The sequence below is a fragment of the Brachyhypopomus gauderio genome, chromosome 10 (assembly GCF_052324685.1).
Source record: "Brachyhypopomus gauderio isolate BG-103 chromosome 10, BGAUD_0.2, whole genome shotgun sequence".
Taxonomy (NCBI): domain Eukaryota; kingdom Metazoa; phylum Chordata; class Actinopteri; order Gymnotiformes; family Hypopomidae; genus Brachyhypopomus; species Brachyhypopomus gauderio.
The window spans coordinates 8,370,458-8,384,300 of NC_135220.1; the positions used below are offsets into that span (position 1 = coordinate 8,370,458).

Consider the following 13,843-nt stretch of genomic DNA (forward strand, 5'->3'; position numbering starts at 1 on the left):
TGAACTGGGCACTTCAGCAACAGCGACACCTCACTGGAGCGTCTCGCTGCATGGCTCCCTTCTTCCCACTCTTCTTGATCTGTGTCTCACCTTCCTTATTAACATTTTTTTTCAAATGTTGCATTAGAACAGACTGTACTCTTTGCTGAAGACCTCCATGTAAGTGTGATTTGAGCTGTCTTTCTTTATGAGCACTAAAACGCAGCCTTGAATAAAAAATTGGAAGGAGCTGCAGTGTGCTGAAGTCTGTTTTAGTGCAAGGTTAGGCCTTTTGCGTCTCCCTTAGCCCTGTGGCTCTCCATGTTCTCAGAAAACAGAAAAATAGTCCTGAGCTCAGTTTGTCAAGGCACTTCAGTGCATCCTTTATTTGCTTGACAGCTCTGCCTTTGTGACTATAGTGTAGGCATTGAGAGAAAAAAATCTCCAAATGGTGGAAAGGCTGAAGAATTGCTCTCATTTGTTTTAGAAACTTTCAGCTAAGCCCATCACAGAGAATCTGGAAAGAAGCCATCTGTACTGTATGGTACCTACACACACACACACACACACACACACACACGCACACACACACACCCTTACACGTATGCACCCACACACATGCATAGTGTCCACGGTTTGCTGAGGGTGTGATGGATGAGCCTCTTGCTCGACGTTAACGTGCCTGTGAAAGTGATTTAATCGTGAGCTCGTGATTGCGCTGTTGATGAAGAGCCCTGCAGTCATAGTTGGGCGCTCTCCCAGGGATCTCCAACCCACTCAGGCCTCCAAGCATGGAACTGCTGCACCATATGTATCCATGATTTCAGCAGCTTCCAGGGAATCAACCTTCATCCCACCCCCTTGTGTGTTGGTTCTATCCCATCAAGATTAAATTTTGCCCTTCCTGACCTTGTTCTTTGTATCCAGTTTGTATCCGGGGAGGGGGGCGCAAAGGCCACACTTTCCTCCATCAGCATTGGACATGCCCACAGGCAAGGTGAGCATCTGCTGATTGGGCACCCAATGTTTCCTTTTGGTTTGCTAGATTACCTCTGCGTCCTCTCTGCCAGCCACATGTCTTCATCTAGTACTTTCCCACAGCATAGAGTTGCAATTATTTATTCATCCCACAAACCTACCATGATTATCTCTCAGGGAAAAAAATTGGCTTTAACAGTTTCCCATACACTGACAGCTTTTCCACGACAACCACACATAATGCAGACATACTGTTAATTGGAAAAAGCAATAAATAGGAGTTGTATCTTGATTTGACATCCTTTGAACCACTTAACTGTTTAGTTGAAATTGAAACATACTGATGCAAGAAGGTTTTCTCCCTTCTTGTCACCCTTCCACCTGTCTTTCTGAGAAGATAAATACCATAGTGAAGTACACAAGGTTTCCAGAGAAACAGACAGTTTTGGACAGAGGTCTTCCATCAGCTGTGCAGACAAAGTGCTTCTAAACTTCCAGGAGGTGGATCTAGTTTAAGAGAAAATAACAAATCCACAAAAACTGTGGATGAAAATGTAAATGAAATGTAAGTGAAAATGTAGACATTTAAATCAGGATAAAATCTTTGGTTCTAAAGTTCTGAGCATGTGGATCAGTTTTTTTTTGTTTCCATGCGGGATCTGTCAGAGGAATAATCATCTGCTGTGCTCGGGTACATCAGCAAGTGTGTGGAGGACATCACCACAACCAAGACTGTGACCTGCTACCCGAACCAGAAACCCTGGCTGAATTCAGAGGTGCGCTCTCTGCTGAAAACCAGGGATGCTGCCTTCAGGTCTGGCGACTCATGTCCTCAGCAGGGCAAGAAGAGAGCTGGTGTTAGGTGTTAGGAGGGCAAAAACTGCATATGCTTAGAGAATCCAGGGATATTTCTCCCTGGATCCTCTTTCTTCTGCATCACAGACTACAAAACAAGAGATGTGCAAGGACCCAGAGACCCCTCTCTGCCTGAGGCTCTAAATAAATTCTATGCCCGCTTTGAGGACCCCAACACACCCCCAACACAAGACTCACCACATCACCTGGAGAAGAGCCCTTCAGCATGACTCCGGCAGAAGTACGGAGGACCCTTAAAAGGATCAACTCCCGGAAGGCTGCTGGCCCGGACAACATCCCCGGACGGGTGCTGAAGGGCTGTACAGGAGAATTATCAACGGTCCTGGCAGATATTTTCAACTCCTCACTCATCCAAGCCTAGGTCCCCACCTGTCTGAAGACTGCCACCATCAGCCTGGTCCCCAAGAGTTCCGTAGCAACAGGTCTGAATAACTACCGGCCTGTAGCCCTCACGCCGATAGTCACTAAATACTTTGAGAGACTGGTTATGACCCACATCAAAGCCACCATTGATGTCACTGGAGATGCCTACCAGTACGCCTACAGATCGAACCGATCCACGGAGGACGCCATCTCCTCTGTGGTCCACACCACCCTCACGCACCTGGAGCAGAAGGATTCCTATGTCCGTTTGGTCTTTGTGGACTTCACATCCACCTTCAACACCATGATTCTCCACACACTGGTCAACAAACTATTCGCACTTGGACTGAGCTCTTCACTTTGCAACTGGGTCCTGGACTTCCTGACCAACAGGCCATAGTCTGTGAGGATCCACAACATCTCCTCCTCCACTATCACCCTCAGCATAGGATCCCCTCAGGGCTGCGTGTTGAGCCCCCTCCTGTTCACGCTGCTCAGATAATGACTGCTCAGCCATTCATCCTGGCTGTCATATTGTGAAGCTAGCGCTGTTAGCCATGTCTCTGTAAACATCAACAGGCTACATTCATGGTATTCCCTCTGGTGCCGGGTCAGCGCCGCTAGCTCGTCCATCTTATTGGGGAGAGATCTTACATTCCCCATGATGACAGAAGGAAGAACTGGTTTGTAGCATCTCCTCCTCGCCCAGTGCTGAACCCCCGCATGGCACCCCTGGCTCTTCCTCTGCAGCTCGCAGGGGATCTCGGGTCGTTCACCTGGATGTAGCCTTGCTATGCTAAATGCTAACAGCTGATCACAACTGTAAACAAAGAGACCGCCGGCCAGCTCTGCGATCACGTGTGTAATAAATGAAAAAAACAAAACAAACAAAAGCGCAAACTTCCCTAGTTTAATGTCCATGGTGCGCGGACAGTGTAAGAGTACTTTAACTTAACTAGTGGTACAAGAAGATGAAAAAAGAGAGAAAAAAAAGCTCACAGTGAGCAGGAGCTGCTGTAACTGGCTGCCACTCGCGCAGCGCCGGAAGTAGCTATCAGCGCTACCGGCTGCAGCATCAAAGCATGCGTATTCAGCTTGGTTGCCAAGGACACCTCCACACTCACCAGTCTGGAGGGTGGGCTTCTGTAGTCCGTTATGGTACGCAAGTCCCTGCCACAGGGTCCTAGAGTCACTCTGCTGGAATTGAGTCTCTATTTTCTCCCCATAGCGTCGCTTCGCTTCTTTCACCGCTCGGCGTACTCCATAAGACCTGATAGACATCGGTCTGAGGCACAATCTGGCTGTTACCAGCGATTTTCATCAAAAATACAACATTCCAGAGGACATAGCGAGACCACCGGGGCCTCCGTGGATCACCAGCCTGCCCGGCAAGCGTAAGAGGAGGCGGAGATACAGGAAACAAAAGCGTGGATGCCGGTCAGGCCCTGAGGCTAGGCTATGCAGACAACCTCATAGACCGGCATTACCGAGTCTCGTCCTCTCAAACGCAAGATCTATCATTCATAAAATGGACGAGTTGGAGCTACAAATGGCGACAAACAGTTTTGTGCGGAACTGCAGTATTTCCCTCATCACGGAAACGTGGCTACACCCACTGATCCCAACGCTGCAGTAGAGCTAGTAGGCCGCACGCTACACCGGCAGGACAGAACCAGCGACTCCGGTAAGAGCAGAGGTGGGGGGCTTTGTGTTTACGTAAACCGTGAGTGGTGCGGCAGTAGCAGGATTATAGACTCACAGTTCTCCTGATTTAGAGGTCATGGCAGTCTCATGCAGACCTTTTTATCTCCCGAGGGAGTTCACAGTAGTCATTGTGCTCGCTGTTTACATCGCCCCCGATGCTAACATTAGCATAGGCCTTAGTGCACTGCTCGCCTGCGTAAACAAGCAGCTGCTGGCTCATCCAGATGGCGTCTGTATTGTAGTCGGAGACTTTAATCAGGCCCAACTAAAGTTCGTCCAGTATGTGAAGTGTGCAACCAGAGGGGAAAATACGCTGGACCATGTTTATTCAAATATAAAACATGCATACAGAGTTACCACCCTCCCCCACCTTGCTGGATCTGACCACCTCTGCCTGTCGCTCACCCCCACCTACACCTCTGAGACAGACAAAGCCACACCGGAAAACTATCCAGACCTGGCCCGAAGGAGCCCTCACACAGATGCAGGACTGCTTCTCCCACACAGAATGGGATCTATTCTTCAGCTACAATCTGCAGGAGTACACAGACACCATACTCTCTTATTTAAAGAACTGCATTGACACTGTCACCATCTACAAAAAGGTCAGGGTGTTTCCTAACCAGAAACCCTGGATGAACAGCGAAGTCCAGTCCCTCTTAAAAAGCCGGAACACTGCCTTTAAATCGGGGGACAGGGCCCAGTATAGCGCAGCCAGAGCTGACCTGAGAAGAGGCATCAGGGAGGCCAAGACAGCATACAAAAGAAAGATAGAGGACCACTTCGCTGGAAACGACCATAGAATGATGTGGCAGGGCATAAATCACATCACCAACTACAGATGCAGGAAACCGGACAATGCTGGTACCGACGCCTCGATGGCAGAGAAGCTGAACCGCTTCTTTGCCTGCTTTGACACAGTCGGACCAGCAACAACAACCACACATTCACCACTCTCTTAACACTCCAGGAACATGAAGTGAGACAAGTGCTGAAGGCGGTGAATCCCAGGAAGGCGGCTGGCCCAGACGGTGTACCTGAAAAGGTGCCATCCAACTGGCGGGGGTCTTCACCTGCATATTCAACATGTCCCTGTCACAGGCCATCATTCCACCTTGCCTCAAGTCCTCCATCATCATACCAGTCCCGAAGAAATCTGTGGTGGAGAGCACAAATGACTACAGGCCTGTTGCACTTACACCGGTAGTCATGAAGTGCTTTGAAAGACTGGTCTCTAAACACCTGAAAATCTGTCTACCTCCCAACATGGACCTCCATCAGTTCGCCTATAAGGCAAACTGCTCCATAGAGGATGCCATAAACATCATGCTCCACACTGTGCTGAGTCACCTGGAGCATAGGGGGAGCTACGTGAGAATGCTGTTCCTAGACTTTAGCTCAGCATTTAACCACATCATCCAGAGGATTCTGGTCCAGAAACTCACAGCTCTGGATATCTCCACCCCCATCTGCCAGTGGATACAGAATTTTCTCACAGACCACCCACAGTCTGTGAAATTAGGCCCCCACCTCTCCTCCACCATCACACTCAGCACTGGCTTCTCCCAAGGCTGTGTACTGAGCCCTCTCTTGTTCACCCTTTACACCCACGACTGCTCCCGACCCATCTTTCAAACACAATCATAAAGTTTGCAGATGACACCACCGTAGTCGGGCTCATCTCAGGGGGAGAGGAGTGGGATTACAGGGATGAGATAGACCGGCTGTCCAGGTGGTGCTCTGCCAACAACCTGCCACTGAACCTTCAAAAAACCAAAGAACTAATCCTGGACATCAAGTTCCTGGGTGTGCAGATCACAGATAGCCTCTCCTGGTCTGCACACACAACAACGGTGGTGAAGAAAGCCCAGCAGTGACTCCTCTCCTCTAAAGAGGAACAAGATGGAGGAGAAACTGTTGGTGCTCTTTTACAGCTCCATCATCGAGAGCATCCTCGTGTATTGCATCACAGCATGGTACGAAGGGTGCTCAGCAGCAGAAAAAAAAACGCTGCAGAGGGTGATCAACACAGCCCAGGGGATCACTGGTTGCTCCCTGCCCAGCCTGGAGGACATTGCCACCTCTCGCTACCTCAGAAGAGCGATCAGCATCACCAAGGACTCATCCTACCCCAGCAATCACCTGTTTGACCTGCTACCCTCAGGCAGACGGTACAGGTTGCACAAAACTTGCACAAGTAAGCTCAAGGACAGCTTTTACCCTAGAGCAGGGGTGGCCAACCCGTCAGAAACCAAAAGCCACTTTTTTTACCGTGTTACAGCAAAGAGCCACATCATACAGGGACATGTAAATTGTTGACGTGAGGGGGGGGGGGGGGGTGTAATGGACATATATTCGCCAGTTGTTGGCGAATTAGTAACTTGTGTGCGCGTGTGAAGACAGTCAAATGCGTGTTTTCCAGTACGCCGGTTTTATAAGTATTAACGGCTCGCTAGGCTTGTAAACAAACCGCACACCACGAAGATGTAGCAGTGTGTCGCCCTCAGAGCTGATGAGGTAACCGGGCCACGGCACAGACCGTTATTGCAGGTAAGTGCGTGGACAGGCTAGGGAGCCGCATGAAACCAGGCAAAGAGCCGCATGTTGGCCACTCCTGCCCTAGAGCCATCCCTGCACTAAATTCAACATAAATGTAAAACGTAAATAACGGCAATATGTAAATTTCCAATCCATGTAAAATACTTCCCACGTGCAATATATGTAACATAACACTGTAAATAGCTTGTGCAATATCCAATATATCACGTAAGCATTCCACTGAACCAGTTGTAAATTTGGATCATTTTATGTCATTGAGTGTATTTATTGTCCCAACAAGCACCTTGGAGTAGAATCAAATTTCATTATAATGCAAATTATAATGACAATAAAGGCGATTCTGATTCTGATTCAGTTTCCCAACAAATCCCACAACCGCTTCCGTAAACTCGCTGACGTCATCAGCAGAGCTCTCTCGGAACATATCCCAATCTGGGTTATACAGAGCGTCCTGTAGGGCAGCCACTGATTGGTCCGTCCAGCGCATCACCTCCCTCTGAACTGGTTGTTCCTGTTTCAGCCTCTGTTTGTATTTCGGCAAGAGGAAGATGGCGGCATGATCAGACTTCCCCATGTACTGCATGCTTGAGGTTAGCACTATTGAAATCCCCAACCACAATAAGTGCAGCGTCCCGGTGATTACTCTGGAATTGTGTGAGTGTATCGTGGAGTTCAGTTCGCCCGAGGTGGAATGTAAATGGTGCTCACAATAACCGAAGTAAATTCGCGAGGAAGGTAGAAAGGACGAAACTTGAGTGCCAGAAATTTCAGGTTATGTGTGCAGGAGCGTGCGAGAGGGACAATATTATGGATATCACACCAGCTACTGTTAACCATCATGCACACACTACCTCCTCTTGTTTTCCCGACTCCATTGTTCTGTCCATGCAGTGTACTGAGAAGCACTCGGCCGGCTGGATGACATGATCCGGTACCGCTGGGTTCAGCCATGTCTCAGTAAAGCAGAGAAGGTTGCAGTCCCAAATGTCTTTCTGGAATTTGATTCTGGCCCGGAGGTCGTCAAGCTTATTGTCCAGAGACTGGACATTGGCTAGCAGGATGCTAGGCAGGGGAGTCCTTTGTTGTCCCTCAGGATTTACTTCGGCCACGATGAGTACTGAGTTAAAACCGAAGAAAGGTGGGTGGATTGTAGACTAATAGAAATAAGAGAATAAGAGAACTATCATATCTGATACAAGCCGTGGCGAGAAAAAGAAGAGATTAAAAACAATAAATACTTAATAGAAATAGAAATAAGTATAAAATTGGCGGAGCAGTCGTGACGGCAGCTGACCTCACCGTACACCCCCTACTGGTCGCTTCCGTCCACAGCGGCAGTTGTCTTGTTGTTGTTGTGTTGTGTTCATCCCTCAGGTGGGCGGGGCCCATGATCCGTCTCACCTGAGGGTCGTTTGTTTGTCTATATATGTCTTGTCTTTGTACCAGTTGACTGCTGGTCATTATATCCTTGATTTGGATCTTGTCACGGGTTTTCGGTTTGTGCACTTTTCTCATTAAACCATCCTTTTTCCCTGAGACTTGGCGTGATCACTTCCATTTTATTTCACACTCCCTGCCCGTCACACTTGGCAGAATGTCAAAAATTGTGAAAGGGAGAGGGTATGAGACATTAATGAATGATTGAAGCAGAGTGCTGAGATCAAACTCTGATTGGCGGTGGATATTAAAACACACTGAGCTAGAATAATGTGTAGTTTTGCCATCTGGATCTAATGGCTGACAGCTAGATGTTCAAGAAGTATTGGATGATGAATTGTAGTCAGAGTAATTCTGCGAATATTGGCTCCTTTTCCGACAAAAAAAAAAAATACATTTCCTACATAGAGCGTTAATTATGACATGGACGCATAAGAGTGTTGCTTGGACATGTCGCCTTGATGAGTGCGAGTTTTCATCAATAGGACTCTGAATTCATCAATTCAGATGGAGGAAGCTAGACAGAACAGCCTGAGACGCAGAGGCCTGTGCTCTTGCATTTTACTCTCTCAGCCATTCGTTCTGTTTCCATGTGAATCCATCTGAGCCATAAAACTGCCTTACCAAATTTACAAGGACGTGAGAGATGAGTGATGTTGTGCCTGAAATTTGCACACTGCAACACAGCTGACACCATTATGGAAATGACAAAACACACTAAAAAAGAACTGAGCTGGTTTCATAAATGTATTTTATATCCTAGTGTAATTAAAAAAAATTATGCATGTGCTAAATGTGTAGAGGTGCTGGGCTGAAGAAAATCTGGCTTGGAATGTGATTTATTCAAACAGACTATGACAAATGAAAAGAAGCCAACAGCATAAAGCACTGCAATTCTAAATGCTACACAAATAAGTATGTTACATGTTTATTAATTAATGTTTTGTGACCAAAAGATGCATGTATCTGTATGCATGTATCTGTGAGAACTGGCCTTACAAAAGCAGTTGTCTACTGCTACTGTTTCTGTGCTTACAATCATTGGTTCAGTGGTTCAAATAGTAAAGTAGTAAATGAATAGTATTTGGAGCATATGAAAGCAACAATGTGATTTTTATGGCCCAATACATCTAGATTTACATTCTTGGGCCACATACATCTGAAGCCACATTCTAGGCCCACATGCATTCAGGTGATTACTATCCAGTCAATAAGCTTGCTCAACTCATCTGGTAGTACAAGGAAGCCTTTCATGAGCTGAGCCTGATTAAGGACAGGTAAGAGTAAGGACAGGGTTGGTTTTTCCTATTTTATACATCAGACAATTTGTACCAATAAATGTTTTCCCAGAAAAACACTGTCCAGAAGCTGGTGAGCTTTCAGCTTTCACTTGTGTGTGTGTGTGTGTGTGTGTGTGTGTGTGTGTGTGTGTGTGTGTGTGTGTGTGTGTGTGTGTGTGTGTGTTTTCAATTAAGTCAGTCCCATTGTTTTGTATCCAAGTCCTGCCATCAAATGTTGGAATAAACAATTTATTATGATTTGAATGTTTCACTGAATTCATGGTGCAAAATCCATAAAATACATAAGATTTAAAACGCTCATAAGATTTAAAAGGTTTTTATTCATTCCATAACTCACCATTCATTCACTGATGCTTTCGTTCATACATTCATGCATGGTGTCTCCAGGACGATGGCAGAAAACCACTGCATTTTTTGTCAGGTGCCGCTACTTGGACATTCAGAAATGACAGCAGAGATGGTTTACTCACTCTTTATGTATCACTGGGGAATTTATTTAAGACAAAGTCCAGCTTCTCTTTTTCTGGCTACTTGCTAACATCCAGAGGGTTGTGAGCATGCTCCCAGGTCCCAGTGGCCATATGCATACAGAGGCTGTGGTTAACTGCTCCCTACCCATTGCTTTAAACTACAGCCACTTCAGGGAGGTTTCCTGTCCCGATCTGCACAAATGTCTCTTCTCAGTGACTTTCACTCACTGAGATTTCCTTAATAACATCTTTAAAACCCCTTTCTTCTGGATACATTTATGGCAGTTGTTTCTTATCTTGAACCTGTTTCATGTAACATTCTAATACAAAATAACACAAATTGCTTCTTCATCTTTGATTCACACTTCTGTCTTTAGAAAATTCTGCATAGCCTGGTCGAATAGCTTCTTACAGAAGTCCATATACCATTGTTTATTTGTGTTTTATTTAATAATAACCTTTAATGATCTTTAATAATGTACATTACTTGTTTAATTTTATATTGGAATCTTTTAAACAGCTGCCTGTAGTCCTCTCAATTTATTTTTTGTTTGGTAGAAATTCATTAAAACTCATCAATTTTCACTATTGATTTTGACAGTATTCTCATTATAAAACAGAACATTTCGCCAGTGTACAATTTATACAGTTCATTACAAAATGTAATTATTAAATTATATGTTCATGAATAGAAATGACCATTTTTTATTAACAAGCTAAGCATAAGGTAAAATCTCATATTGAACATATTGAAACATATTTCAAAACATATCGAAACACACACACACACACATACACACACACACACACAAACTCATTTGTAACCCTTCACATACACAAATACACATTTTGTAAGATCCCATAAAATAAGCAAAAAATATGCACGATATAAGCTATATGTTATCACAAACAGCATTGACATCCTACTATCATGCACATCTTTGATCAGCCCTCCCACACATATGCAAGTATATATACAGACAGACTCACGTTGGCACAGTCAGGGTTGAAAGCGGTCATATTTAAGACCTCTCTGTTAAAGTTAAAGTTAGAAGGTGATGTAAACAAGCTGACCTTAAAATTACACTGCACATATATAAAGAGAGGAAAGAAAACACAGAACTCAATGTTAGGAAATTTATAGGCATCAAAGATAGCCACAAAGTAATTTAGAGAATTAATAGCTCTGATACATAAGATTGCTGAGACAGTAAATAACAAAAAATCCAGAAACAGATGAAAGGTACCACATGACTGGCCATGTCACCGGGTGTCTCCCAGGTCATGCTGAATGTCCTGGAGATTATAAAGATAATTTAATTACGTTCCCAGGCCATACATTCCTCTGTAGTTTATAGTGTTTTGTTCCATAATTTAGAATAGAACTGTGTGGTCACTTCTGTCTCTCGGGTATCCTTTTCACATACATGTCCATGGTGGAAAACATGCCACAGGTGACAGCAAGGTAAATAATAGGAAATAAAATGGCAGTGTGGCTATGAGCTGATGCCATGGAGAGGCTGTGGACAGGATCCCTGCTGCCTATTCAGAATTCACTGGAGTTTAAAACATCCTTGCTATAGAATGGTGGGTACATCTCCAATCCAGGCCCGAGGGAGCGGTCTGGGGCACATGTATTCATTCTGGAAAAATGAGCAGAGATAGTATGATTATCTTGATGCACTGCATTAATCCCCATTGCATTTGAATGGTGAACAGTTAATTAAATTAGGGATATTTACAGAGCTAATGAGGTCATGGCATAACAGTTTCATAACTGTACAGTCATGTTAACAAAGGCATGTGCACACGTGGCCAAATAAAACAGAGAGTGACTTAGAGCACAAACGGTCGCAAAAAAAAATCTCAGAAATCATGAAATGAATGACTTTGATTTTGTGAGCTCTTTATCTTAAATGGATTGAATAAGGTTCCTTGAATACTAATTTGTGTTATATCCACTGTGATTTCTAGCACTTATGCTATAACTCTAAAATTACTGCTGTAAGAAATATTTTCCTTGCAGGACTTTCTGTAATTTTGTAAGAAGAAATCTGCACTTTGCCTTTTAGTGTATGCTATTTTACGCCCGTGAACAGCTCTCATAATCTGCACCTAGCATGAAACTGCTAGTTCTTGGTATCCTAACAGAAAAGAATACTAGAGTTTCTAACAATGGAAATAAACAGAAGACAGCAATCAGACATTTATGAAAGAGGACACTGCATTGTGTCTCCGCTCATTTAATTTTGAACTTCGTGTTTTTGAAGTGGCGGTTTGTGGGTGTTACCCAGGCTAATCGTTTTAATAGTGCCAGAGCTAAAATAAATTCTACACTTAATAGTGTTAGAGCTCAAATAAGATTTTTCAAAGAAAAGGCTAGCATCAGCATTTTTCTAAACTTGGAGGATATATAAGGAATTGTAAAACTGCGTATTTCCTGCCAGGGATTAATAAATCTGAGCGAAAGCTGTTAAGACCAAGCTAGTGAACTGAATGTTCCTCTTTTTCTGAGACCAGTGATAGGGTTCAGGTGTACATGACATACAAAGTTGTTTTACCACTGGTGCACCATCAAAAAAGGATGTAAGCTACATGTCATGTAGGGCTACGCCCCCCTCTCCTAGCTGTCACTCCAGTTTCCCAGTTCCTCGTGTCTGTGTTGTTCCTTGCTCGTTAATCCTGCCCTGCTTGTTGGTTACCATAGTTTCCCTCTATCTGCCACGCCCGCGTCATCATTGTCTTCACCTGTTTCTAGTGTAGTTCTGTGTACTTTACCTGTGTTTCCCTAGCCCTTTGTCGGTTATTTGTGGTTTAGAATTCCTTGTGGATCTGTGCTCCGTCATCACTGCCGTCCGGTATTTACTTTCTCCATAATTTTACTCCCTTTTCTTGTTTACATTTACATTTATGGCATTCGGCAGACGCTCTTATCCAGAGCGACTTATATTTTTATCTCATTTTTTTATACAAGTGAGCAATTGAGGGTTAAGGGCCTTGCTCAGGGGCACCTCAGTCATGGCCTCAGGTCTGGGGATCGAATCCACGACCCTCCGGTCACAAGACCAGTTCCCTAACCACCAGGCCATGACTGCCCTTGTTTCTCTGCCTCGTTCGTTTTGTGCTTGTCTTAGTCATGCCTGCGTATTTGTCTTGTTCCGGTTGCCCTCCTAATATGACCCATGCCTGCCTGTTTGACCATGATTTTGGAATTGCCCTTATTAAATCCCGCTCTCCTTAGCATTTGTGTCCGCCTCCTCGCTCCGCAGCGCACGCTGTGTTACGCTACTTCACATTAAGTTCCTTTTAAAATATCTCTTTAGTACCTCTGCTTATGTATTTGTATTCCTGAGTTACATTCATTCATACCTTATATTCATTCATTCATCCATCTTCTAAAATAACTTAATGTAGTTCACATTTTCAGGTAACTTCCATAGTTCTAAAGGTCACCCACCAGTTCAGGTAAAGTCTATAGTGCTAAACCCCACCCATCAGGTAACTTCTGTACTTTTAAATCCCACTTATCAGGACATGGCGGTATCTGTAACTTTGTTTGGCCCCTCCACTCTGAGTTGCTGAATGGAGAGAAAGAGAGACTACAGAGAGCTGTTTGCTACAACACAATCATTTTTCAAAAGCCTGTTCTCAAATTATATTGATTTCATACTTTCAGCAAGCCATAATGTAAACAGATTTGTAACTAAGTAACAGATCTGTTACTAAGATCTGTGCATACTGTAAGTCATACTAGTGTGTTCTCACTAAAATCAGTAGACTAAGCCAAAAGGTGCAACATACCTAATTTAAAAGTATAAAAATATCACCTGTATTACAGCACATTATTTATACTATTTTACATACTAATATAATGTTATGGTATGCCACCCGTTACCACCTGCTACCTCCTTGCTCCCTCAACAATAGTATGTGTATATTTCTGGACAAACACAAGTTTTGTGTACTGTATGGTAAAGCAAGACATTAATGTTCACAGCAAACGGACAAAACGAGATTCATAATTTTGAGATGGAAAAGTCAGATTTACTCCTTAATATTGTTTCAATCAGCCTGGATTTGTAATTTCTAGTGATAAAAAGGATTGACAAACACCTATTTGCTTATCCTTGTCATATGATTATTTGAAATTGGCACAAAATCTGATCAATACATAAC

General features: G+C 44.2%; 1 protein-coding gene across 3 annotated transcripts in view; it reads right to left on the reverse strand.

Moving 5' to 3' along the window:
- Positions 1–9,516: 9,516 nt before the first annotated feature.
- The window catches only part of LOC143525367 (leucine-rich repeat transmembrane neuronal protein 4-like), a 77,729-nt gene continuing 73,402 nt past the window's right edge, over positions 9,517–13,843 (reverse strand). For all 3 annotated transcript variants that reach the window (XR_013133625.1, XR_013133626.1, XM_077019214.1), the window contains one exon: positions 9,517–11,310. Coding sequence is in view for 1 of the 3 variants with exons in the window: in XM_077019214.1 (XP_076875329.1) it covers positions 11,245–11,310 (66 nt within the window). In the remaining 2 variants the exon portion in view is untranslated. The remainder of the gene's footprint in view (positions 11,311–13,843) is intronic.